The 27,444-nt window shown below is 36.5% G+C and overlaps 2 protein-coding genes across 8 annotated transcripts in view; one reads left to right on the top strand and one right to left on the bottom strand.

The window, feature by feature from the left end:
• On the top strand, positions 1–26,772 carry LOC135220830 (cytochrome P450 CYP12A2-like). Its single transcript, XM_064258379.1, has 11 exons — positions 1–136; positions 8,360–8,819; positions 9,502–9,766; positions 10,098–10,214; positions 18,914–18,990; positions 19,327–19,528; positions 20,135–20,405; positions 20,788–20,954; positions 21,304–21,382; positions 23,864–24,067; positions 24,834–26,772. The coding sequence occupies exons 2-11, from the start codon at positions 8,360–8,362 to the stop codon at positions 24,942–24,944; spliced, it is 1,953 nt and encodes a 650-aa protein (XP_064114449.1). The 5' UTR covers positions 1–136; the 3' UTR covers positions 24,945–26,772.
• LOC135220833 (uncharacterized) overlaps positions 1–27,444 on the bottom strand; it is a 115,814-nt gene that overhangs the window by 56,954 nt on the left and 31,416 nt on the right. For 4 of the 7 annotated variants that reach the window (XM_064258385.1, XM_064258382.1, XM_064258390.1 and 1 more), the window contains exons 2-3: positions 13,757–13,837; positions 13,035–13,326 (exon numbers count right to left, since the gene is read on the bottom strand). The gene's annotated coding sequence lies outside the window, so the exon portion shown is untranslated. Of the gene's footprint in view, positions 1–13,034; positions 14,187–27,444 lie in introns of those variants that run through there. The other 3 variants (XM_064258384.1, XM_064258386.1, XM_064258383.1) reach the window with 3 other exon arrangements.

Here is a 27,444-nt window from a genome sequence, read left to right as displayed (position 1 = left end):
CACTTAAATACTTCGCCTCTTTATCAATGAATCACTCCCCGCCAGGATAAGTAGCAGTAAGCTCAGTGCTGCTTCTGTCCGAGTACGTCGTACTGTTACATCTTCGTCACTCTGTCTCGCCCTTTCTCTGCTAAAGGTAATCGAGTCTTAATAGGCATTTTTGCTGGCTTGTGTTGGTCCTTTTCTGTTTAGGGGCTCTCTGCAGCCTAAAGTGTAGGAGTCGAAATAGTCCAAAAACGCCCAGAAATTCGTGATACGATCGACGCATGAATATTTTCGACTGTTCGCTGGGTCGTTGAGTGTGGGAACACCTGTTTTCGAGGCGATAGTAACCTGAAATTTGGTTCGTAACTAAATTTCACGCGGTTTGAGCAAATTTCCGGTTTTAATGCTTTTATTCCAAAATGGTCCTTACTCAGACCCGCAAATATTTGCCGAAATTTGCCTGCACCGCGCACCATAACCGTAATGCTATATATAGAGTACCATCTTCGACATACGCGAAAGTGACCAATTCTGCTCGGAGCAATATTAGAAATCATCGATCGACTTTTCATTTGAAGCTTTTGTGATGGGATCGATCAACACGTTTGTTTCCAAAAAGGGTGTGTCGTCATATTGATGTGACTGAAGAAACAAACCCACAATTATGAATGGGCAAATAGGTATATTTAAAAATAAATCTCAACAGAAAGCTTTCGGGAATCCGTTCGGTTCCCCTTTTCAAGAGGGAATCGAAAAGATTCCCGAAAGCTCTTAGAAGGGGAAAGGAACAGATTCCCGAAAGCTTTATGAAGAGATTTATTTTCAAAATATATGTAGGCTACCCAGGCGTAACTGTGGATTTGTTTCCCCATTTCAAGACTCATCCTACTATGAGAATTTCTAGTTTTCTGTAAAAAATTAGAATATAATAAACTTTTGAGATGGCTATTCGTCTGTCTGTCCGCACTTTTTCTGTCTGCCCTCAGATCTCAGAAATGACTAAGGCAAGAGGGTTGCAAAAACATACCAAATTGCAGCCCTCTAACTTCAGTAGTTTTAGTCTATCTAAGGTTAAAGTTATCCATTACCGTCCATCTGCCAACGACTCGATTGCGCACAAAATACGTCGGCCCATTTTTTACTTGTTTAATGGTATGATTAAAGTGACATAAATACGCCTCTCTAATGAATGATAAGTAACTTAGGACAAACTTGTAGTCTTCATTCGGAAGATGGAGAATATGGTAGAGTTTACGACTTATAACCCAAGTAGTTTCTAACCTATGACTATGATTTCTCGTAGCATATGTGAGCCCCTAGGGCGCTCCAGAATATAATAATAATAATAATAATAATAATAATAATAATAATAATAATAATAATAATAATAATAATAATAATAATAATAATAATGGAGAAGCAAATTCACAGTTATGTAAATGTACATATATTTAAATTTAAAAACAGCAAGGATAGCCTTCGGGAACCGAACAGATTCCCGAAAGCTAACCTTGCTGTTTTTAAATTTAAATATATGTACATTTACATAACTGTGGATTTGCTTCTCCATTTGAAGACTCGTGCTACTACGAGGATTTTTTAATAATAATAATAATAATAATAATAATAATAATAATAATAATAATAATAATAATAATAATAATAATAATAATGAATTGATCTGTTCAAATGAGTTTTTTCCATTGTATTTAGTTTCTTCCTGTTATATTTACATGCATATTTTTTCAGAGAGACGTACATTTTTTCGAAAGTGTTCACCTGAATAATAATAGAACTAACCAAGTCACCTGTTTACTGTGGTAAACAGGTGCTTTGGAGTCATAAATTTCTTAAAACAGACTAACTTTGAAATATATTTGCTCCAAATTAGTGGTGACAAAATATTTACAATTTTCATCACGGCAAAATATTTTTAGATGTTGTGTATGACAAATTGAAGGCCATTTGGGGGTAATTTGGCTGGAAAATTGAACACTGTAATTTACCAGCCATGACACGGTTACCCCAAGAGTATGTATAAGTTAGCAAACATTACTGTGGATCATGTGACGTCTGTCAAGGGATGCGTTCCGAATTTCACGGCGTAGAGGAACGTGCAAATGCTCTGCCATAATACATAACACCAGTTAATAAGACCAACGGAATGAGACACTTACATGTAGGTTGATATGCCGCTCGTTACAGAAGGGCAATATAAGAAACATTTAAGGTCAAGGCTACAATTCGGGTGCACGCGCTTATAGAAAGTTCATGACAATTTTATGGTCTCCTTCTAAGAGGGACGGAGATTTTCGTCCTTCGATTTCAGCATATAATATATAATATATATATATATATATATATATATATATATATATATATATATATATATATATATATATATATATATTTTATATAGATATATATAGATTATATATATATATATATATATATATACATATATATATATATATATATATATATATATATATATTATATATATATATATATATGATTATTTAATTATAGGGAGAGAAAGAACGTTATTTTGGCATAATGAGACAAAGTTGAATGGAGAGCAGTGTGAGTGTGTGTATGGGTATGGGCAGGAATGGTTAAGACATGGTGTTTATGTCTGATAACTGAAAGGTGTAGAGCTAAAAAATTGGGGTAGTGCTTGTGGTGTCAAAATCATCTCCGAGGACATTTGGGAACTTAAAAATGTATTAATGCGACAAGCAGTCAGGTAAGATTGTATGCGATAGATGAAAATTTGTAATCGCGAGTTTGCATGGTCTACGAATATAAAGAAAATAAGACATATGTGCTCGGCCAGTTTTGGAGCTACGGAATTCGTAAATGAGATTTATAACACCACGTGGAAATATGTTTGGATAGAGGTTTGCCTACTGGGAATACGTGGTTTCCAAAATGATAATCGTAAATATAATTACTGGGAAAAAGAAAATGGTAAGGCCAAGAGTTTGCCAGGGTAGCACGTGCTGGTATAGAGTAGATGTCAGAGGCAGGCAACCTGATGCTCGCGAGGAGCACCTCCTTCCTGCTCTGCTCTTTGAAGGTCTCAGAGTGATCTCTCTCTCAGGGGAAGTGAGTTTAGCGCTCGCCAGCACTGATGCAGCACGTTTCATAACTATACATTTTCAATAAATGTTCAATTGAATAAATTGATTTTGAAAAGCTGGCAGATACCAATCAAAGCCAAGGTTCTCACTAGTTTGTTTGATTTTGTAACAATTTCAGTTAACCACTTTATTTTGCTGAATCCATTACAGTTAATGGTACAGTATCATATAATTACTAATATCTGCTTTCGCTGTATATGTATGGTACATAATTGTATAATTTATTCATATCTGCTCTAGTATTTGTATATGGGCATATTTTCTTTACAAATTGTATTTTACTCATCTATTTTTTGCTTGAATATCTTTTGATATAGAATAAAAAAATCTGTTCAGCCAAATAAAATTATAACTACATCGGATCGGCTATGTGTTTTCTGATATCTATAATTACATTTCATGCAGCATAAACTTGCTTCGTTGAGGAAATGGAAAGAGATTTGCTTCCAGTAGGTCTCTTACGAAACAAAAACTTACACAGTAATATGTTCTTCCTTTACATTTACAAATTTTCGTCAAAACAAAATATGACTTCTAATATCAAAATTCATGTTAATTCTAAGATTTTAGTGTTCGGCACTTGAAAGGTTTAGTTATAATATAATGGCAATATAAACTATATTAATCTACTGGTTAAAAATGATTTCGAAAAAAGAATGTTTGTTGCTCTCGTCTTGAAACACCAACAATAGGTTGCTCTTGATGCTTAAAAGGTTGCCCACCTCCGGAGTAGATGGATAGGCAAGAATGCGGATGAAGTAGTAAGGAGAAAAGAAGGGTGGGTGGCTGGAGGCATACTGCTCTTTACTTAGTTGAAGCAAAACCGAAAACAAATTTCAAGTTTGAAATGGCGAGGTAAAATTTTGGCTGTTAATGTAATCATGATGCGTTAAATAAGGATGGAGTGTGAAGAACGTGTAAGAAGAAAATGAATTAGATATAAGCTAGATTTAAAGAAACATAGCTGGAAGAAGTCAAAAAGAAATAAGTCATTTCTATGGGGGATCATAGACACAAGTGCTTGTGGGTACAGAAGTGCAAGTTTTGGAATGCTTGTGGAGTGACCTTTCCGGATATGAGGAGGTCAATATTAGACTGAAGAACACAGAAAGACACTAGAAGTGCAAGGGATTACAAGATACTGAGGTACAGTAGTGAAAACTTGTATTGAGCCGCTGACCAGCTTGTAAGATACGCCTGGATGAGAATAGCTGTAAGGAATAATTGTACTAATGTAAAGCAGTAAAGATATATATTACATTGCTTAGTATGCAAGCGACGATGCACCGTAGGATTTAGAATGTGATATAGTAAAAAAGATTCCAGATGGACCAGTAGGGAGAATGTGTAGATTCAAACAAGGTAGCGGGCGGGTGGATCTACTAAGAGTAACATATAAAGCCCCTTCCACACGAAGGGCAAATGCAAGGCGGGCAGACACTGATACCAATTTTGAAAGTGGATGGCGATCACGAGTGTGGTCCAAGCCATAGGTTCGCCTGCCTTTGACTACTGCCTCCCTTGGACAGTTTGATCTGGTAACACTGTTGAAAAGCGAGAGAATTGCGGGCAAATCAGAGTGCCCGTCGTGTCTTTGCCCCTCGTGTGGAAGCGGCTTTAGAATTGCAGGGGCATAACATTGCTTCTTACACTTGGAAAAGGTGTAAGGAAAGAAGTTGACTGACAAAGTAAGGCAGATGACAGAGGGATGAACAGGGCTTTATGTAAGGTAGAAGACAATAGAATAAGAGTTTGTCACGAAACAGCTATGGGAGAAGTCTGACATTGGGAGAAAACTATGTGATGCATAAGACAAAGAAAAAAAACTATTCAAAGGAGACTGAAGATGCATAGTGTAAAGATATGTTATAAGCGCAAGCGGTATGTATGATGGAAGAGTGATTAGTTTGGTGAACAAGTGAGCCCAATTTAAGGGGGCCTTATGTCTCCATATCTATTCAATGTCATTATGGCTGGAATAATCTAATAAGCCAGATAAAGGACATATTGATGCAAATTTGGGACACAAGAGAAAGCGTCGTGAATGAAGTGTGGAATAGTTTATGTTTACAGACAAAAACAACTGACTGGAAATAATGAAAAGAAACTGCAGAAATGACTGCAAGAGTTACGAAATATTTACGAAAAGAGTAGAGAGTTTATTTGAGGATGAGTAAATAGTGGCAGCAAGTGAAAATCAGGAAGATAAATTGATTTTATATGATTTATGAAATCTGGTATGTCAATCTAAACAATGGAATACTTTTAGCCATTTAGCTGTCAAGGCTGTGGAAAGAGAGAGTTGTAGTAGATGGTAAGATAAAATATCCAGAAAAATAAAGGACGCGAAGCAGTACAAACTGCTGGGAAACAAAACTTAAATCGGGAGTGGGAATGGAGGTAAAGTAAAAGGCTTAACAAGTGAAAGCAGCTAGGGGACGGGGGGACACTTCAAACCATTATTTACTAATAATGCCTATAGACTACAGTGCATCACTTTATTGGCCAAGCACAAAACCAACAAAGCTTCTAATACTCGAATCTCCAAATATCGAAATTCGTGTTCCCTCGTTAAGCGCTCAAACCGCCTCCATTCCATTGTTCTAAGTAGTCCTAGTTCAATACTATTTGTGCTTCTGATTTTTGTTTTAACTTTTTTTGTGTTAGTGGAGTTCTGTTACTTGCATTGAAAGGTTAGCCCCTTGCGTTTTTTACGTGGTATTATATAAATGTATTATTGTTTGAATACATTGATACTTTTGGATCTTTTAAAACATTTTTGCATGATATAATTTATTCGGAGTGCTTTAGGATTACATTAATATATACATTTTTAATATGCCTTTGTGTAGCCTTATGTAAGTGTGTCTATATGTAATATGATTTTATACTTTGTGTGAATGTATTTAAGTGTGCTCTAGTTTATGGAATTGGGAAGCGAGTTTCCATTTTATATTTATGTTGACGGTTAACGTAATTCAATTTAAATCTGTTCAGTCCCATTTATTAATTCATATATAATTATATATATATATATATATATCTTAAAGAGTTTTTAGGACCAAATGACACTCGTTTAAACAAAATTAAACAAACAGGCAACTGCACCTACCTCGTTTGTTGCAGATCATTCTGGGGCGTTAGCTAAGAATGCAAACTAGGCTAATAAACCCCACAGATACAAAAATATACTTTTTATTTCCCACATTAGCTAACATTAAAATGGAACAAAATATATTAATTAAAGTGGAATAAAACGAATTAACTCTTGACCCCAAAAAAACTGTTAAACTGTCAGTTTCCTCTCCCAAATCAGGTTTAAGTAAGTACCCCCTGTAATCTCCCTATGTCCGACTAACCACACCATTTTTAATAAGTCAAATACGTCTTACAGAATCCATTTTTCTATATGGTGACATTGAACCCATCTGAAATAAAGAGACCACGACTATTACATCACTTTACTCATGAGAGTTAATCAAAAGGAATGTGTATCGCACCACACTTCTCTTTCTCCCACATATTTTTATCACTGCAAAGGTTAACTTTTTCAAAGTTCTGTCTCACGTTACCTTATTCGATGGGTCTGCAACACTTCTCAATATCTCTCAACACCTCTTCAGTGTGTTCCGCACCCTGTCACAAGTAATCAAAGTGTCCTCTCTTATTCCTATTTCTCATCACCAAAGCCATATATTGTTTGCTACACACACACATGCAGACACGCCCTGCGGGGCATCCAGCAAACACGGGTGCCGCATGTCCAAAGCCTGTGATTTCTGAGGCGTCACCGACCTAAAATTGCATTGGTTATCTTTCCTGGCTGTTTTTCATTTCAGCATTCTTGTCTCTGAGTGACCTGTCTCTAACCAGAAAGAGCTGAGAGTAACAATTCACTGCCGTGCCCTTTTAAGATTATATATATATATATATATATATATATAAATATATATTACTATATAATATATAATATATATATATATATATATATATATATATATACAAATTGATAAATGGGACTGGCTACCATACATTTTAGTTAAGGTCCTGTTATTAATTGAATTAATGCACACAACATATATATACATGTACACACATACATATATATATACATATATACTTAATGTATATATACATATATATTAACACTATTATATGCATTTAGTACGACCTATTTTACAAGCATAACCATTATATATTGTAAAAATGTATAATTTATAGGAAACCTAATTTTTTTAACCCTGTCACTACTTAAATTGCACCAAAAACCGGAAAATAATAAAACATAAAATACTACATCCACTGAAGTAGAATATTTCATAGAGCAAATATTGAATAAACTGGGTCCACATAACCAAGAATAAAATGTTAATCCAAAGGGGAAAAATGACGACGAAGGAAACAGGAAGTGATTCAAGAACTAAATTTATTTAATCTTATTAAATAATTAATAATTAATAATTAAATAATGATTATAATAATAAATGATTATAATAATTAATGAATTATAATAATGAATTAATTAATTAATAATGATATTTATAAAAGAATTATAATTATTATTATTAAATTATTATTATTATTATTATATATAATTATTATTATTATTAATAATTAATAATTAATAATTAATATATAATATAATATAATAATAATAATAATAATAATAGATTAAAATAATAATAATAATTAATAATAATAATAATAGTAAAATAATAATAAAATAATAATAATAAAATAATAATAATAATAATATAAGAATAAAATAATAATATTCTTATTCTTATTCTTATTCTTATTCTTATTCTTATTATTATTACTATAATATTAATAATGATGATGATGATAATAATAATTTCTTTTTCCAGCGGAAACTAACAAAATATCAGAAATGGTGGTAAGGGTTCTGGAAAATACAACTCTTAAAGTATATTTAATTGAATGCTGCAAAACTAACAGTATGACTTTGCAGTCTCAGCACGATCTCTGATGTTACGGATGCTTGAGTGATCGTGATAAGTCTGATATGATGATAAAATGCAAATAACAACAGTCCTAGAATGTTTTTGTATAATTTAAGATTCATTTTCACGAAGCAACCATACTTATTTCACTACACAAAGCATAAATGTTAATCATATTTTCACATCAGAATCATTCGGTTTCGTTACAAAATATACGGGTAAGAAAAACAAAACTAATATCCTATACTTTTCCGCCCCTTTGCCCAGATGAGAGCCTTCAGAGGAATGAGAAGGTGGCCCTATCTCCGGTCGAAAGCCGGGAGGAATCTTACCGAGAGATCCTTGGCCCCTTTGCATAGAAAACAAGAAGAGGAGACTTCGGCGGGAGATTTCCCAATGCTCTCGGGAGCCAGACGACTGGCGACCCAGTCAAAACCGGCGGAAGCCACCATTCAGACAGGGAAAACTTACAGAATGGCAGAGTTACCGAGCGATCACCAGTTTTATTCCGAGCCCAGCCAGTCATTGCCTTACCTTGAGGCTTACAACCTGATGGAGGAGAATGCCGATCTCATCTTTGATGACGGAAAGATGTTGCGAGAAAGATCGTTCACATTAGACGACGCCACAACCGCAGACCCTTCCTCTCCGCGCACAGCAGCCGAGTTGCCCGGTCCAAAATCATGGCCGCTGGTTGGCTGTCTGCCCTATATGATAAGTCATAAAGGTAGGTAGGTACTGGAAATACAAAGACATTTTCTTCTATTTTTCTTTGTCTATCCCTGGCTGACATCCGATGGTGGCTTTCTTGCAAGTATTGAAGTTAGAATTTAAAAACAACGAGACAGCGGCGTAGTTTCTTAGTGCTTAATTAATAACAGCGAATAGAAGACCGCCTTTTCATCAGCTCCAAAATGTCAAGGCGAAATATTAATTTTCACCCAATCCCGTTTAGTAAGATGATTATTTCCACCGAGAATAAGATTCCGGAGAGAGCTGGACGTTTTATGAAGTCTAGCGTCTCAGAGAAGAATAACTTCCGGTGCCAAAATGGCACAGAAAGTATTCAAAGTGGCCTCAAAGTTACTTGAAACATTGGTTCTTAACTCCTTCAAAAACAGATGTAAGTGTACTACGCCACTTTTTATACGGAAGGTTATAGCCGCCTTAAAAACCATTTACATAGAATAAAATAAAATATGTCCCAAAAGCGAAACTTCATTGTATGGTCACGGAGGACTGACTTCATTTTATAAAAACACCTTTCCCTGTTGCTTTCACTTATTCTACGTGGCCTTAGTTTGGTCCGCATGTTGATGGCCTTTTAGGTTTGTTCGATAAATTGTTTATTGATATGATTAATAATAATATAATATATAATAATAATAATAATAATAATAATCTCTCAGATTTCGACCCCCAACGTCTGTACCTGTTCTGGAGGGCTCTCAGGGAAGAGTTCGGGCCAATCTTCCGGAAGGACATGCCAGGCCACCCGAACATGATCTTCATCACTGACCCGGCTGACGTACAGAAAATGTACCAGTCTACCATGTACAACCCCATTCGACCAGGAATGCAGTCTCTCAAAAAGATACGAGGACCAGGAGGAGCTGATGGCAAAACCAATACCTACCAGGACGTCTTCCTTGGCAAAGCTGGTATATTGGCAGAGTATGTTTAGTTCTCTTTGGAACTGGGAATCTTTTTTTTTTTTTTTCATATTCTTAGCCCATAACTTCATGAAGGTCATTACTGATACACAGGCAGCTTCTTATTTCCAATAATGAATTGCGATCAAGTGTTAGGACTGCCAAAAATGTTGATAATAATTCATTCAAGAGCTATTCTATTTCAAAGAAGGGGTGTTCTTTAGACATGTCTAAAAGTCGGATCTCGAGTCCATCGAAATGTATAATCTACATTTCCTCACTCTTGAATAATACAGAACTTTGTCTCTTCACGCCTTAGTTTTTGATAATCTTTGAACTGCTTCGTAACAAAGGCAGGGGGAGGAGTGGTGGAGGGTGAGGCGCCAGGTGCAGAAGCCTATCACAAATCCCGAAATCGTCGGTCGCTACCTTCCCAGAATGAACGAAGTGGCAGAGGCATTCATTCGCAGGTTCGTTATGTGGTCTTGTTAAAAGCTGTACCTAAATATTTAAACTTATCCACTTTCTTAAAACCATGCCTTCAATTCGACTATCCTGTACATTTTGAATATTCATATTCATGATTTCAGTTGGTCCAGTTATTAACCAAACCCGCCTTTCGACCTTCACCGACTAGACAATCCAACCACTGCATCTGTTCTGGTCCCTCGCAGATCAAAACTATATCATCAGCATAATCTATGTCAAGAAATGTCCCATTTTCTCCACATATATACTTGCATCCATTTCTCCTTTGATTGATTGGTTGATTATGAAATTTAGGTATTGAGGACCAAGCGCCAGAACCATCAGGATTGTTCAGGGCCATTTTCTCTTTTCACCCTTCCCGTAACGCAATCGGTGACCAATACAAACAAACAGAATGCTCCCCCCCATCCCCCACCCCGCCATGATTCACACCAGACAACTTCAAACAGATCACTCAAACACCCATCACCCATCGCTTTAAAAGATGTACCCTCATGCATGTTCATAAAACCCCTCACAAACTGTCCGGTATTCTATAATGCCTCATGATTTTTTCCCTAGGCCGTCTCGAAGTACTACCAAGGCCTTGTCAAAATCAACAAAACAGAGACTTAACTGTGTTCTCATTTCATTAGCTTACTGCATTAAATGCTTAACTATGAAGATCTGATCACAGCAACCACTGGCTCTAACCTGTTCAATAACATACTGACAAATTTCAAGTCTACAGGTGTCGACGTGACTCCCCTCCAATTCCCACACCGACTCAGATATCCTTTCTTTGGACTTGGATGATCCCATCATTTTAACTAAGAGGGCGGTATATCCTCTTCTTGGGGGACTGGTCTATTAAGAACTGTCTCAAAGTGCTCTTTCTATTTATTTCTGATTTTTAAATTTTTGGTCAAATTACTTTCCATGTCCCTGAATGGTCACGTTTACCAGCACTTCCAATCAGCTCTCCAATTGCTTTGTATGCTATCCTTTAGCTCTAAGCATTTTTATTCATTAATCTTTGTTTCCGCAATCTTTTCATCAACGGATCATCTTTGATCTAAGTCCAAACTCTAGCACTTGGTCACTAACTCAAAATGTTCACTAATAAAATGCATCGCCCCTCAATTTTGCTTTTTTTTCTCTCTCTCTCAAATCATAAGTTTTGTGACTCCCACATGTTCATCCTCAATCACTCTTCCCTCCTAATCGTACAACCAACAGCCTCATGTAAAGCTTCATTCACATCCCGGACATCTCGTCTACTCTCCTCTCCCATGCCTCCAATGTTTCCAACACCAAATACCTGTTTTTGCATTTTACTCTAAATTCCTTTTCCTTTTCTTTCTAAGCATCCCAATATCAACAGGTTTTCCTCTCCGACTTTTTAGCTTAAGTCTTATTTTGCAACGACGATATGATCACTGCTAATATCCGCTCCCCGATTAGCACATCAAGCAAAGAGCTTCTATGCCTTTCACTAACTGCCATATAACCAGATCTTTTAAATGAAGATTAGGAAAACTAAAAATTACTTGCACCCTAAGAGTAGATGTAGTACAAGGCTTCTGCAATGGAAAGTAGAATTTCCAAGACCTAAATGTCAAGGTAATGAATGCTTAAAGCTGCATAGTTGTACTTAACTCAAGAAAAGGGTTTAAACAAATAAGATGTACGAAATCCCAATAAGACAAGTACTGCCCCGTAAATTTTAAAAAATTCGTTATAGTGCAATTAATTACTCCCTATTTCAATCATTTTAAGTTAAAAGTTCCTGCGACGACTCTACTAAGAAGCCATCTTATCTAATGTGTATATTCTTTTGGACTACCCTCGCCCATTCCGGAATGGAACAAGTTTTGTCAATGTCATTAAGGCATATTTTTGCATAGTTCACAATCATGGCAAGCATTTCATACTAGAAGATAATCGTCGGCATATTAAATTCTGCTCATTTCAACGTGCATATATATACCTAACCTAATTTATTTATGGACGTGTTTGCAGGCTGTTTAACCTGTGTCAAGGTGGTTTTTGCGTAACTGTTTTGCTGTTTATGACTACTAGATCATATCAGGGGCACATTCTGACGCCTTACCCATGGTGGCGACAAATTAACCATCAAGGCCACTAGTAGAGCTCAAGAATACTTTACCACGCACCGCACATTCTCTGGTTCAATATATTTCTCATTATTTCTTACATACTTTCGCGTTACATTTTAGTTTATCAATTTAGAATTAATTATTCCGTTGTACTACATAATATACACAAACATATTACATGGAGGCTAGTTACAAAAGTCAAAATCTTAAAATCATAAAACTTTCTAAGACACTTTTGAATTTCCAGTTATTAGCAGATTGTAACTCAATCATAGACTAAAAGAATACTTAAGAATATATCTAACCATTTTTGCTCAAGCTGTCAAGAGTGTAATTTCTAGTTTAAACTAGAAAGGCGTTTGTTTTCTTAGTTCTTAAATATGATCTATATACTAAATTAAACCTATAATTTTATCGCCTGTAAGACATTCTCCCCAATAAAGCAAATTCCAGAAAAGTCAAGTATTTGCCACTGAAATGACTCCCGGCATCTAGTCATGCATTAACAGCAATATTAATCAAACAACCGGGGATAAAAAAGAAATTTAAAGTTAGGTTATCAATTGTAATTGCTACTCTTGTATTACTATTCAGGCAAGTCGCTTCCGGTTCAATCTGGAACATTACCATTCTGTTGCGTCATTCCCGATCAAGTCTGGAACATCTTTATGTAACAAACGTATTCAAGACCTTGCCACTTACCGACTCGGGAAGAATTTTAGAACTCCTGTGGCGTCTGTCTGTAGCTAAACTGCTCTATGGATGTGAAGTCCCTAGGAAGCTCACCCAATACATGGCAGAGCAGTTATTGTAGAGAAACTTTCTACCGTCCTCGGGCAGGACTCTACTCTTGGGGAACGGGAAAGCCCAAAAACTCCTAGAGTATTGTCATTCCCAAGTATAGAATCTCCCACCATTTTAAGTCCCTCTTGATTTCTAGAGTCACAGGGAAAATGAACGTGTCTAGGTATTTTCTTCCTTCCCAGCTGGCAACCTGCAAGACAAAAAATATAGTCAGACAGACCCGTGTCTTTAGAATTTCAATACAGGCTACCTAGAAAATGTGTTACGTTAGGACCTTTCAAAAACATTGCAGGAGGATGTGCTAAAATACTAAACGTCAAAATGACAATTCAAGAGATGTCCTACATACAAAACAATTCTTAATGTACAAAATTCTTCCTGGCAAGTGCGATTTATATTTATAAAAATCAGATCTCCGGACTTTTTAAATACATACTATCAATTAAGAACACTTCACTTAATTAGCATAAGAGCTAACAGCAAGCCCCTATTGTCATACGGTAGACTTTTGTCTACCGTATGACAATAGGAAATCCTCCCCATTCAGGGGCTCCGCCCCTGAAGGGGGAGGATAAGCTTGCAATATCTTTGGTTTAAAAAGAAATAATAAGAGCGGTTACCTTTTAGTTTTAAGGAAAAAATACGTTACCCACGATGTCTAGAGAAGTCAGGAGGTCTGCTAGTCAACAAAGCACAGATACCTGAAAAAAAATCGGGCAAAACGTCAACCACCAACTATACTTCTCATTTTAATAACTATACCAACCACCCTTTAAAAAATAATTACAGACACCTAATCGTCAATATCTAAGCCAACCGAACACAAACGTATACAAAACACGTTCAATTTTAGTCACCTTCCGAGAAAAACTTGTTAACACCACAAACTCAAAAAAAAAAAAAAAAAAAAAACAAAAAAAAAAAAAAAGCGGGAAACCAGTAGAACACGACTAAACCGTTTCCTCTGCGCTCGTTCCAAGGCCAATAGAATTTTAACTTTCCTAACTACCTTGCGACTAGCCAGCCACCGGCTGGCGGCTGTCTGCTCTGGTAAATCCCCATTCCCCAATAATCCCCATGGAGTAGTGAGAGTGGTGGAAGGTGTTTTCACCTCAGAGAAACGAAAGCCAATCGCTGGAACGACTGGTAGATGGCGCTAACACGCTGGGTATTTGCTAACATATTACGAAGGCTATAAAAATATATGTTGATAGGCATGATATACCTACTAAGCATAACTGAAAGACTGGGTAAATACCCAAACAGTTATCAATAAAGCTTATCAAAGTAACAACAAAATCATGTGAGATAAGTGTCAGCTAAATAGTTCGCAGACCGGTAATAATGAAGACGAATGGTTCAGAAACACAAAAGGTAGAACTGATATTTCACACGGGTTTTTCAGTTTAAAAACAGATTTTTCTGATCACTTATGAGGTTTTCGTCGTTTTAGATTTGTAATAAGCCTAAACCACCTTCTTTCGTGTTATGGTGCGCTGATATATGAAGGAAACGAGTAATATTTGCTTGAACCAAAAAGAGAATGGAAGTACTTTATTCTTCCCTTAGAAAACTGATTAAGCTTCTAACTTAGGAATTAAGTAAAAAATATTCAAAAATACTCTAATGTGGCGCTTAATGAAATTTTTAAAACCAATTTTGTATTTGGAAATATCGAGCTTCCCAATCGTTTCAATGATTTCACACATACGCACACAGAGACAGACAGACACACACACACAGATATATATATATATATCTATATATATATATATATCTATATATATATATATATATATAAAATATACCTTATAGATACTAATATGTATATAGTATATATATTATATATATATATACATATATATAATATATAATAATATGTGATATATACTATACATAATATAATATCTGATATATATATATATATATTATATACATAATATATATATATATATATATATATATATAGTATATATGCTTTTAAAAAATCACAGTAGATGCACGTGACTTCATTAAATAAGCGAATACCACAGAAAAATAAAATGATAGGCAGAAATCCAAGCGCTTGACTAAGACATTGTCAAGGAACGAATGAAATACAGTCGGAAAGAAAGTTATCAGGTAAACAAGATCAAGAATACCAGATGGTTAATTGTCAAAAGGGTAAAAATTAAAGAGATAATCCAGGATTATCGGATGTCACACGGTCACAAACCTAAACATAGATTTAACCCTAACAGAAACTATAGTCAAAAACATTTAAGAACTGAATATATTAATTTTGTTGCTTATATTTATCTGCAACTTTTTTTATTATGAAGACATCGAGTTTAAATAAACCAAGACTTAAATTTAGAACATTTCCATTATTTGACTTGAAACAAGATTCAGTGATATTCCTTTTAACTGTGTCATTGCCTGGGATTAAGGCTCTTGCTTGACTCCAGTTAATAGGATGATCTAAATCTCTCATATGTACGAATAATGCATTCGATATTTGACCAGTTTTCACAGAATATTGGTGCTGTTTGAGACGTTGTGAAAGAGATTTACTGGTTTGTTCGTAATAGACTTTATCACACGTTTTGCAAGGAATTTCATATAAGCAGCCTGGAAGATCTTTAGGAGAATTTTTTATTACTAAGCTCTTGGCATTAATATTACTGAAAACAACATTTATTTTAAAAACCTTTAAAATTCCAGGAATTTCTAAAAACCTTTCATCATAGGGTAATTTTAGAATGTTATGCTTACTAAATTCAAGTTTCTCATTAGTTAAATAAAATGTTTTCCCAGCTCTTTTCCATGTCACATCTTCAAAAGTGTTTGGGAATTTAAGTTTCAAGGCAATATCATAAATAGTTTTAATCTCAGCGTCAATAAACTGCTAGCTGCCCGCAGTTTATTGCCGCTGAGATACAACTATTGTCTTGAAACTTAAATACCCAAGGACATTTGTAGATGTGGCATGGAAAAGAGCTAGAAAAAATGTTCATTACTACTCCAATCACCATCAAAATGTTAAATTCTCTGTTTTTTCTGGGATGTTCCTAAGTGCTTTATGTGTCTGTAGTCCGCAGTTTATTGACGCTGTGAATAAAACTATTTATGATATTACATTGAAACTTAAATACCCAAGGACTTTTGTAGATGTGGCATGGAAAAGAGCCAGAAAAAATTTTATTTAACTAATGAGTAACTTGAATTTTAAGCATAACATCCTAAGATTACCATATGATGAAAGGTTTTTAGAAATTCCTAGAATTTTAAAGCTTTTTAACATAAATGTTGTTTTCAGTAATAATAATGTCAAGAGTTTAGTGATAAAAAATTCTCCTAAAGATCTTCCAGGCTGCATATATGAATTTCCTTGAAAAAGTGTGATAAAGTCTATCATGGACAAACCGGTAAATCTCTTTCACAACGTCTCCAACAGCACCAATATTCTGTGAGAACTGGGCAAATATCGAATGCATTATCCATACGTACATATGAGAGATTTAGATAATCCTATTAATTGGAGTCAAACAAGAGCCTTAATCCCATGTAATGACACAGTTACAAGGAATATCATTGAATCTAAATTTAAGTCTTGGTTGATGCCTTGATGCCTTCATAATTAAAAAAGTTGTAGATAAATATAAGCAACAAAATTAATATATTCAGTTTTTACATGTTTTGGACTATACGATGCGTTGTAGTTTCTGTTAGGATTAAATCTATGTTTAGGTTTGTGACCGTGTGATATCCGATAATCCTGGATTATCTCTATGTTTACCCTTTTGACAATTAACCATCTGGTATTCTTGATCTTGTTGTTTACCTGACAACTTTCTTTCCCACTGTATTTCATGCGTTCCTTGACAATGTCTCAGTAAAGACGAATGCGCTTGGATTTCTGCCTATCATTTTCCTGTGGTATTCGCTTAATTACACACACACAAATACACACACACACACACCCACACACACACACACACCACACCACACACACGCACACAACACACACACCACACACATATATATATATATAGTATATATATCTATATATATATAATATATATATAAAACTATAAAAATGTATGTATGGATGCAGGGTGACAAATAATGCCCATATAAATCAATCAGTGGATGTATATAATGCAGTTTTGTCTTGATTAACTCTTGTTACAATTTTTAACAACAAAAATTTATGCGGTAAAGGCCTGATTTTACATACTGATTTCAAGAATGTCTATACCACCTAAAGTTCTTATGATGGCACTTATTTAGGGGAGAAATTTCCTCCAATCACATAAAATCATTCGGAGAGAGACACCTTGCATATGTGTGAACACTTGTCGAAATTCTGGGCACCCTTTGCTTGAGGGTCATTACCATTCATTTTTGGGGGCAAATCCTGCAGAATGAGTCATGGCATGTGTAAAGAGAACTTAAGCGTGTTGGAAATTGTTTGTCTAAGACACCTACGACGATTCATAATTAAATTACAGTATACCAGAAGCTGCATCAAGCTGTCCCCTTAAGGCCTGTCCACACTAGTGGGCATGCCCATCGGGCACTTCCAGCCGTTTATATTTTCTCTCGCTCTGGAGCAGTGTTACCAGACAGTCGCAACATTCTGGCTCCATACTTGGTCGGTCAGTATAGTGGAACGGCTTATGGGAACAGTGTTTGCCCGTCGGGCAGTCCCCGCTAGTGTGGTCAAGGCCTTAGAGGTGGGTAATGCCATCAATGCACCTCATGCGATGCACTGTAGGCATTACTTAAGGTTATCTGCAGTGTACATTCGGTCCCTACCTTCAACTCCTTCCATTCTTTTACTGTACCTCCATTCATATTCTCTTTCTTCCATCTTAACTTGCACCCTTTCCTAACAATTGATTCATAATACGACGGTTTCCTCCTGTTGCGCCTTTCAAACCTTCTTACTGTCAATTTCCGTTTAAGCTCTGAAACCCCCATAGGTCCCAGCGCTTGGTCTTTGGCCTAAATCATGTATTCTATTCTATTCTGTATCAACCTGTGATGGAGAAGAGAATGTCTGTATGCTTGAAGGAACCAGTGAATTCCAGTCACCCAGGCTGAAAGTTGTTACTGATTGCTAAAACTAAATGTTGAAAGTGACTGACAATCTGAAATGGTTCCTATTTGATGAAACCTCTCCGAGCAAGCACCGGAGCTTAATCTCGGCAAGCAGATGAGAAATTATATTTTGATTTTATTACCATAATAGCTAGGTTTAATTTTTTTTTTTAATGAATTGAAGATTGTCTGAGACAGTATGTTAAGCCAATTAAACTTCTCTCCTCCTCTCTCTCTCTCGGTCTCTCTCTCTGGAAAGAATTTGTGTTTATATATATCGATATATAATATATATATATATAGATATATATATATATATCTATATATATATATATAAATATATATATATTATATATAATATATCATATATAATATTCATATACGCACAGATTCTTTTCAGAGAGAGAGAGAGAGAGAAGGGGGGGGTGGGGGGGGAGTTAAATTGACTTAACATACTATCTCAGACAATATATGTATGTATAAATCTGTCCTTTTGTAAACAATTATAATTTTTGAGAGGAGGCAGATATTATCGGAAGTACGGTGCATGTCAATTTCCACCTTGATATATATCAAGCTAAGATCTACAATTCTGAGTTATATACAAATTTGAGACAAGATGTGATATGTTCAATTTCACTGCGCAATGTTTGATATGAAACGATTTCTAATGCAACACGTTCATGTTCCAGGATACGTTCTATTCGAGACGGAAACAACGAGGTCCCTGGAACCTTCAAGAGAGAAATGTATAAATGGGCTCTCGAATGTAAGATGTCAGAGTTCACACTCTTTTTAATGAAGTTTCCTCAGCTGATTTGAATTGAAGATTAAAACTCTTTATAAAGAAATGCAGCGATAAACTCAGAAATACTAGGTCATTGCCATGCAAACATTTGATCATTTTTCCAAGTACTACACATCGCTTTCTTTTTTCATATTCTGTCAATAATCCTTGTAATCTTTACGGGCACGTGCAAGGTAAATTGGATGGGCAGTACATATTAGTCAACATCCTCGTTTTAAAGTGAATTCCTCAAATAACCTCATTCACACACACACACACAACACACACAAAGACGTAACATGCATCTCTATCTTTTAGCTCTGGGCACCATTGCCCTTGAGAGAAGACTTGGAATTCTTGACCCAAACCAAGAAAAGGAGTCTCCGAGTTCTTCGCGATTAATCTGTCTGGTGGAGCAACTGCTGGAGGCGCTGCACGAGACGGAAAACGTCAAATTATGGCAATACTTTCCTACCTCCTCCATCAAGAAGCTTCAAGAAGCCCACGACATTTTTACAGAGTGGGTTTGGCATCAAAATGTTTATACTGAAAGGAATACGGTATTAACTAGGTGGTTTGCTGTCGTCTTATGATGACGTTACAGAACATGGTCGTATCAAGGATATCCATTCTAGGAGCTGGGAACAAAAATTATTCATCACAAATTTCTTTCATTTCTTCATTTGCATAAAGTAATGCTATTTTACATTACTTATTTTTGCGGACCATGTAATTTATCTACCTTGAGGATTGTAGGTCGTAATATATCTGTTACATTTTTTTTCCTTATTAACAATTTTTCAATTTTGTTTTCAAATTAGTAGAATAACATGGTCTTAAAGCATGGCTCCATCCTCTAGCTCTACCCGTGATTTGCACACTTCACAGGCTGAGAGTTTGCCGAATTTTCCCCGGGAATAAGTCACCAAGTAAAGATTGAATTGAAAAAAATCATAACTGCAAAGAATACATCAGTGACTATTTTTTTGATGCCTGAAAATACAATTGCTGTTTTTCCATGATACTCCTTATATTATTCAATCCCAGTGAAACTAGGTTTTATATGATCCATGGCACTGGAGTGAAAGCACGCTCAGGTCCAGTATTATAATATTACTTCTTCCAGGGTTGCGCTGGAAGCCATACGGGGCACGCAAGAACTCGTCCAAGCTCGCCTCGCTTTGTCAGAGCAAGCGGTAGATGAAGGAAATAGCAAAGCATCGTCTTCATTCACTGCTTCGTCCGATTCCGCCGCCTGTCCTTATCACAGCACCAGTTCGAAAAACAAAGCACCAGAAACGAGCACTCTGCTGGAGACGCTGCTGGGATTACCCGGTTTGGGTAGAGAGGATGTTTTGACTTTCTTGTTGGATATGTTAGCCACGGGTATCGACACGGTTAGTTGTCATTTATCGCTACAGGCACTAACATGGTTAATTATGGTTAATTAGCTAGGGACGTTGGTGATATGATGAAATGTAGCTGTCTTAGTTTTACCCTTATTAGCTACCGAACTGTACATCTTGGTAAGGTAATGTGCCGCACTGCACTCTAATGTATCATCTGAGTCCATGGTAAAATTGATATTTTCAAAATTAATCTTTTACTTCTACACAGCTATCATCGCTCACACTTCACTTCAATTTCTGTTGGTGCTGTTGCAAGCACTTATGCCTTGTATTGCCGCTACATCTCCACGGTGAAATATTAGCACTTCCACGACCAGGTAGCGTCGTGACAGACAACATTCATTCGCTGCTCACCTGTAATGTCTTTCAGACTTCGCACACCGTTGCCAACATGCTGTACTTACTGGCTCGCAATCCAGAAGAGCAGAAACGACTTCGGGAGGAAATCCAGACCTTCGTCCCAGATCCGCAACGCCTCACTCCGCAGCAGCTGGGTTCGCTCACATATGCCAAAGCTGTTTTTCGGGAGACTCTAAGGTTCGCTGTTGTCTTTGCTCAGTTAGTTTGACGCAAAAAAGGATATGCACATATATGTATTTTCCATTCATTTTGTTGGGCAGTATTCTTCGTTGCCATTGTTTATACGATAATAAGCTAAGTGATGAAAGCATAAGTTAATTTCCCAGAGGACGCACGTGTGTGGAAAGTGATTTCAAAATTAATGTAGAAAGATCATTCTTTATTTTGTTCCTAAACATTGACTTGTGAAGCGGTCATTTTAAAGTTTGGTTGTTTTAGCACTCAACACTTGTCTCCTTAACTGAATGTGTATCGAGGGTGAGACAGTAACTAAACCAGAAGACAAATGTTCTTCTTCTTTCTTCAGGGTGATGCCTGTCAATGTTGGAATTACCAGACGGCTGACACAGGACACGGTATTAAGTGGATACCTCATTCCAAAAGGGGTAAGGGCACTTTTTTCTTTTGTTTTCCTTCTGTTCTTTATTTGGAAATTCTTTGTGTTACTAGTGTTGACGTTCTTTGACTGATGGAAATAACCTTCGTATTAATCGAAATGGAAAGTCTTATTTACTTAGTCCATTAGCACTTATTGGTATCCTGATTATGGAGGTTGGAATTTCTTGCCTTTCAAGAAAATGTATTTCTATATCATCTGGATCACGAACGCATGAGAATGACGACATCAAGGGCTTTCTTTTCTTAATATAATATGATGATAAACATTTTAAAGGCCGCCACTAATGATAGTTTACCTGCGCAGTTATGCCTCTGTGCAGGCCAGACTGAACCCAGTCATGTTCAGTTTTACCTTCATTGGTATAACAACTGAACGTTAGTGGGTTCGGTTTTACCTGCACAGGCCGACTGTGCAGACATAATTGATCGTTAGTGGCGGCCTTTAGTTTCCTCCCTGTATTTTCTCCTTCTCTATCCACCCTAGCTGTGACTTAACAGCGGCGCACTATACGTAAGTTTACTAGGGGTTGTGCCATCAGTGCACCTCATGCAAGGCGCTGTAGGCATTAAAGTTCTTCGCAACGTCCCTTATGGCTTGTTCACACTAGCGGGCATGCCAGTCGGGAACATCCACTTGTTTAAATTTCTCTTGCTTCTGAAGGAGTGTTACCAGACAATCGCAACATTCTGGCTCCAAACTCGGTCGGTCAGAATAGTGGAACGGGTTATGGGAACAGTGTTTGCCCGTCGGGCAGTGCCTGCTAGTGTGGACAGGGCCTAAGGTTCCTAACTGTAACGTAACCCCTTTCATTCCTTTTACCGTACCTCCGTTCATATTCTCTTTCATCCATCTTACTTCGCACCCTCTCCTAACAATTGACTCATAGTGTAACTGCAAGGTTTTCCCCCTGTTACATCTTTCAAACCTTTTTACTGTCAATTTCATCGCTGAATGATTTCCTAGGTCCCAGTGCATGGCTTTTGGTCTAAATTCTACTCTATTCTACTTTCTTACCTCGTCCGAGATCGGACAGGATAAACAGAGAAAGAGAGAGATGAAGAATTACATTTAAAATTACCTATATTAAAGTGGCACACCTCTTGAGGTGAGGAATTCCAACCTCGAAGTCTTCCATTCTGTGGCACCATTTATAGCGGTTACTGAAAGCGATGATGCTTCAGACTGACTTTGGGATTAGATATGGTGTGACAGGTCGAATTAGAATGGTGCCTTATGTTGGAGTCACTGAAATGCCCTGTATACTATTCCATTTTGGCTCCATTGGCAGGATATCCAAGAACTTATTCATCTTACTTTTAAATGAGTATATTAGCTGCTTAAACAATGTTGGTTGAAATGCAACGAGGGAGACAATTTTATAGTTTAGAGGCCGTCAGTCTTAAAGACGAAGAATGAGTAATTTATAGCCCTTGTAAGCAGTTTTAGTTGGAGCACTTAAAACAGTATTGCTTGAGAAACTGTTGCGGGGTTAATCACAGATATACATTATAATATATTATATATATATATATATATATATATATATATATATATACTATATATATATATATATATATATAATATATATATATATATATATATATATATATATAGATATTATATATATATGATATCATATCATTATATATTATATATTAATATATATAGCATATTATATATATATATATATATATATGTGTGTGTGTGGTGTGTGTGTGTGTGTGTGTGTGTGTGTCTGTTGTGTGTATGTAATATACATGTATATAATATATGTATATATAATATGTATAATATATAATATATATATATATATATATATATATATATATATATATATATATATACCATCCTAAGATATATGCGTGCTTGTGCAAAGATGTAAATTAATTAATACAAGTTAGGTTTGTCCAAAGTTACAAAATGTTTACTTTTTATCAATATTTATGTTAATTTATTCTTTAAAAGTACGACAAATGCAACCTCAATGTTTTTGACATAGCCTAATGTTTGATAAGATCAAAATGCATAACCAAAGACATTTAGCCAGGAATGTTTATGAATGAAAATCAGAAGAGTATACAAAGAATAAGAGGAATGATATAACCTTTTACAGCGATAAAGTATCTCATAATTAAGAATACAAGAAACGTATTATCATTATCAATGGAGTCATTTATTAGCTCAAGGAAATCGGAATTATGACACTGATTAAGAGAATTTCCTCTAAATACTGACGCTAAATTATTTTTCCTTATTCCTGAGAAGCTTGCCAGAGGAGAAAAAGAAGTGTAGACTGATTCAAAGCCTTGATAAGAAGATAGTCTTTGCGGACAATGCAACTGACTTCCACAGAAATTGCAGAAGATCATCATACCTCTGGCGGTTAGGGTTGTAACTGTCCCGTACACATCAGTGCAATCGAGAGTTTCCTACCTTTCCCACATTATTTTCTCTTTCTCTCTCTCAGTGGCAGGTGGTGATGCCAACGATGCTGGTGAACTGCCAAGAGCGCATATTCCCTAGGGCTTCCGAATTCCTGCCGGAAAGGTTCCTGAGGGGTTCGCCCTTGGCGCCCAGACATCACTTCGCGTTCTTGCCTTTCTCCTTCGGGCCCCGGATGTGTATCGGAAGGAGGATCGCTTATCAGGAAGTCATCTGTTTGATAGTTCGAGTAAGAGATCGATTCTTCACCATTCCTCTAATTTCGGAGCTCGTCAGTCAGTGATGCTTTCTTATTTTTTTATTTGTGTATTTATTTTTTAGACTTCCGTATTAATGATTCCATTAGTTCACCAGCTTCAGTTCTGTTTTATGAAATAAGTCTTATTCACTGGAGCGCTTAACAAGGACTGCTTATCATAAAAACATTTGTCGAGTGGTTTAAGTAAAGACGCCATCTTTTAATTACAAATTACACCAGAGACAACTCAGCGACATCATGACCTTATCCCATGACACACTTCGTCGTTTCTAAAACCAGCAAGTGGTATGTCCCACTATTCTCATTCCTTAACATAACCTGACCCCAATTTCAATCCTTGGCTTACAACAAATACTTAGGCCCAGCCCTACAGGAATCAAGAGATTAGATGACTCCGTGATCTGGATAATGTACATAAAAAATTCTGGTTAGGTCAGAACCTGGCATTCTACGAAAGGTTAGGTTTGTTTACATCTCCGGAATTTGTTCCGTCGTTCTACAAGCAAAAGATAAACATTGTTTAAAGCTTACCAGACCAGTTTCATTTTAAAATGTCTTCCAACTGTTCTCCCAGCCTTCAAATTCTAAACTGCTTCTGACCACACTTTTTTTTTCATTTCTCGCAGATCATGTGCATATTTGTTGGTCAGCCTCTTCTTCCCATTCTGAACAGATCCTGAGGAGAACACCCACCATCTCTAACGCTTCTTTTTTTTCTTCTTCTCATTCAAAACAGATCCTGAGTGAGTTCGACGTCGATTATAAACACGAAGATATTCAGTCGGTGAACAGACTCGCCTATGGACCCTCCAGACCGCTTAAATTTACGTTCATCGACAGAAGATGAAGTTTAGTTCCCAAGATGTTGCGTTGCGGTTATGGTTCTCCATTTAGCAACGAATAGAGCAGTTGTCACCGGAGTTCAAACAGATGTTCTAGCTGTTTGACTGTTCATCTTCTGTATTCTGTTTCACAAACCTTCGACTTGACCTGGCATTTGAAAGAAAGGAACAACAGTCAAGTGGTGACGATTTTTAGTGGCGACAATTTTGAAGCTTTTTTTTTTTTTTTTTTTTTTTTTTGCTACTTCCATTAAACTGTGACCAGAACATTTGACTTTTGATAATACGACCGTCATTAACAAATATATGACTTTTGTTTCGATTTCCTCGCCCTTGACGAAGCGCTGCTTCTTATTTGACAACTAAAGCTTGCATCAAACATTTTAAGAGCAGCAAAGGTTGTAAGGACAGGAAATAACATCTCTGTTTAGAAAATTTTCATTTCCCCTCAGGCGTCATTTCACATTGAGGCCACATATCTTTGTAGCCTAAAAAGAGACTGCTTTCATTCAATGTTCCCTTTGATAAGTGAGACTAAAACAATGCTCTTTCATGAGGATAATGACCAAGTTTCATTATTAGGAATCCAGTTAGTGTCGCTGTTCCGTCACCCAAAACATTGTCCAAATCTGACAGTTTTGCTTTTTCTTGTCGTCCCAGTTTGCTGTTCTTGTGACAGACGCTACTGGATGGACTCGGTTGTGTTGGACGTCTCCCTGGTAGGTACTGCTTCAGTGGTGACTTGGCAGCAGTGTTTGTTTGTATGGTGTTTTTACGTTGCATGGAACCAGTGGTTATTCAGCAACGGGACCAACGTCTTTACGGGACTTCCGAACCACGTCGAGAGTGAACTTCTATCACCAGAAATTCACATCTCTCACTCCTCAATGGAATGGCCGAGAATCGAACTCGCGGCCACCGAGGTGGGACGCCAACACCATACCAACCACGCCACTGAGGCGCAGTGGCTTCTAAATTTGGGGGTTAGGGGGCGACAGGGTGCTACTAACAGCATTTCATTTTAAGCAATAAATAGATTGCTTTTTCTTATTACAAAATCTGAATGACAAAAAATATGTCATAAACACTAAGCCTAAGTGTGCAGTTTATAGATAATAAAAGTGACATTGGAATTATATAAGCGAATGCATAGCTCTGTTATTAAATTAAGTATTATTTGGGAAATACATGTTTATTTTTAATACGGTTGCTTTCAATCTGGAGCAAAAAAAATGCTCACCTGTGTTTATCGGTGGGAAGGGGGTGCTAGTAAACCATCTGGAAGCCAAGGGGGCGCTAGCCTGAAAAAGTTTGGGAGACTGCTTTACACCAATTCGTGGCCCGAAGCTGTGTCCATTATTCTGAAGGATAAACAGAATCCCTTGTCATAGACCTCATAAACAGCTCTTCATGTAGCAACGAATAAAGCAGCTGTCACAGGAATTCTTAGAAATGTTTTAGTTATTTGACAGTTCAATTCATGCCCTACAGTCTGTTTCACAAACAACTGACTTAACCAGCGAGACGCTCCACTAAGGCCTGTCTTATCTGAACATAATGTCTTTACGTAACCAACTCTTTGATTGAAACGAAGCTATGCATTTGTGCCATTATTTTTTATACTACTGTGAATTATACGAAAAAGAAATAGAGAACCAATTCTTTAACCGACCCATGCCGCGCCCTACATGTAAAGAGTGATGTGCTGCCTTAGGCCCTACGGTGAAAGTGAGTTTGATTCTAGAAAGTAATCAAACTTCAACTTCATGTGAAGTACAAGTCCACAGATCACTCCTGAGCAAGGTATATGTGCCAATAAATTTGCCAAGGAAATTCGATGTCTTCTTCTTTTACCTTACTCTGAGCTCTGGTCTCTTCGGCTCCAACTTGATGTCTTCCATAGTAATCTTAACAATACTTCCATCGAGGGGCTTTGCTCCTTAGTGAGTGTGAAGCGAGAAGGCTCCTATCCTTCCGGTTCGTGGCATGTCATTTAGTTGTTACCCAGTACGGCCTACTACCTACCAGATACATAAATCACTACTTAGATCAACAACTAAAATCAACTAAAGTCCAGAGATCTAATGGAACATGTCCCAAGTTGGAGAGGTGAATGTCATATCCACTAGAATGATAATAATAATAAAAATAATCACAATAATAGCATGAGTCTTGAAATAAAGAAACAAATCCACAGTTATGTATGCGTACATACATTTAAAAATAAATCTATACAGAAATCTTACAGAAAACTGTTCAATTCCCCTTTTCAGTCAGTTTCCCGAAAGCTGTCTGTACAAATTTATCTTTAAATACGTACACATAACTGTGGATTTGTTTCGCCAATAATAAAGATATTATTATTGATCACTTTATCTTGTGCAAGTTGATGGTATAAAGTACTGTTCTCAGAGCCTACCCGACTCCACAAATCGCCTTGAGAAGGTTATATGAGTGGCGTATGAAATGGAATATTGCAAGTGCCAGCAAATGTCCTCTTAGAAA

The sequence above is a fragment of the Macrobrachium nipponense genome, chromosome 2 (genome assembly GCF_015104395.2).
Source record: "Macrobrachium nipponense isolate FS-2020 chromosome 2, ASM1510439v2, whole genome shotgun sequence".
In the NCBI taxonomy this organism is placed as follows: Eukaryota; Metazoa; Arthropoda; class Malacostraca; order Decapoda; family Palaemonidae; genus Macrobrachium; species Macrobrachium nipponense.
The sequence above is the reverse complement of the archived record's forward strand: the minus strand, read 5'-3'. Positions and strand labels throughout refer to the sequence as shown.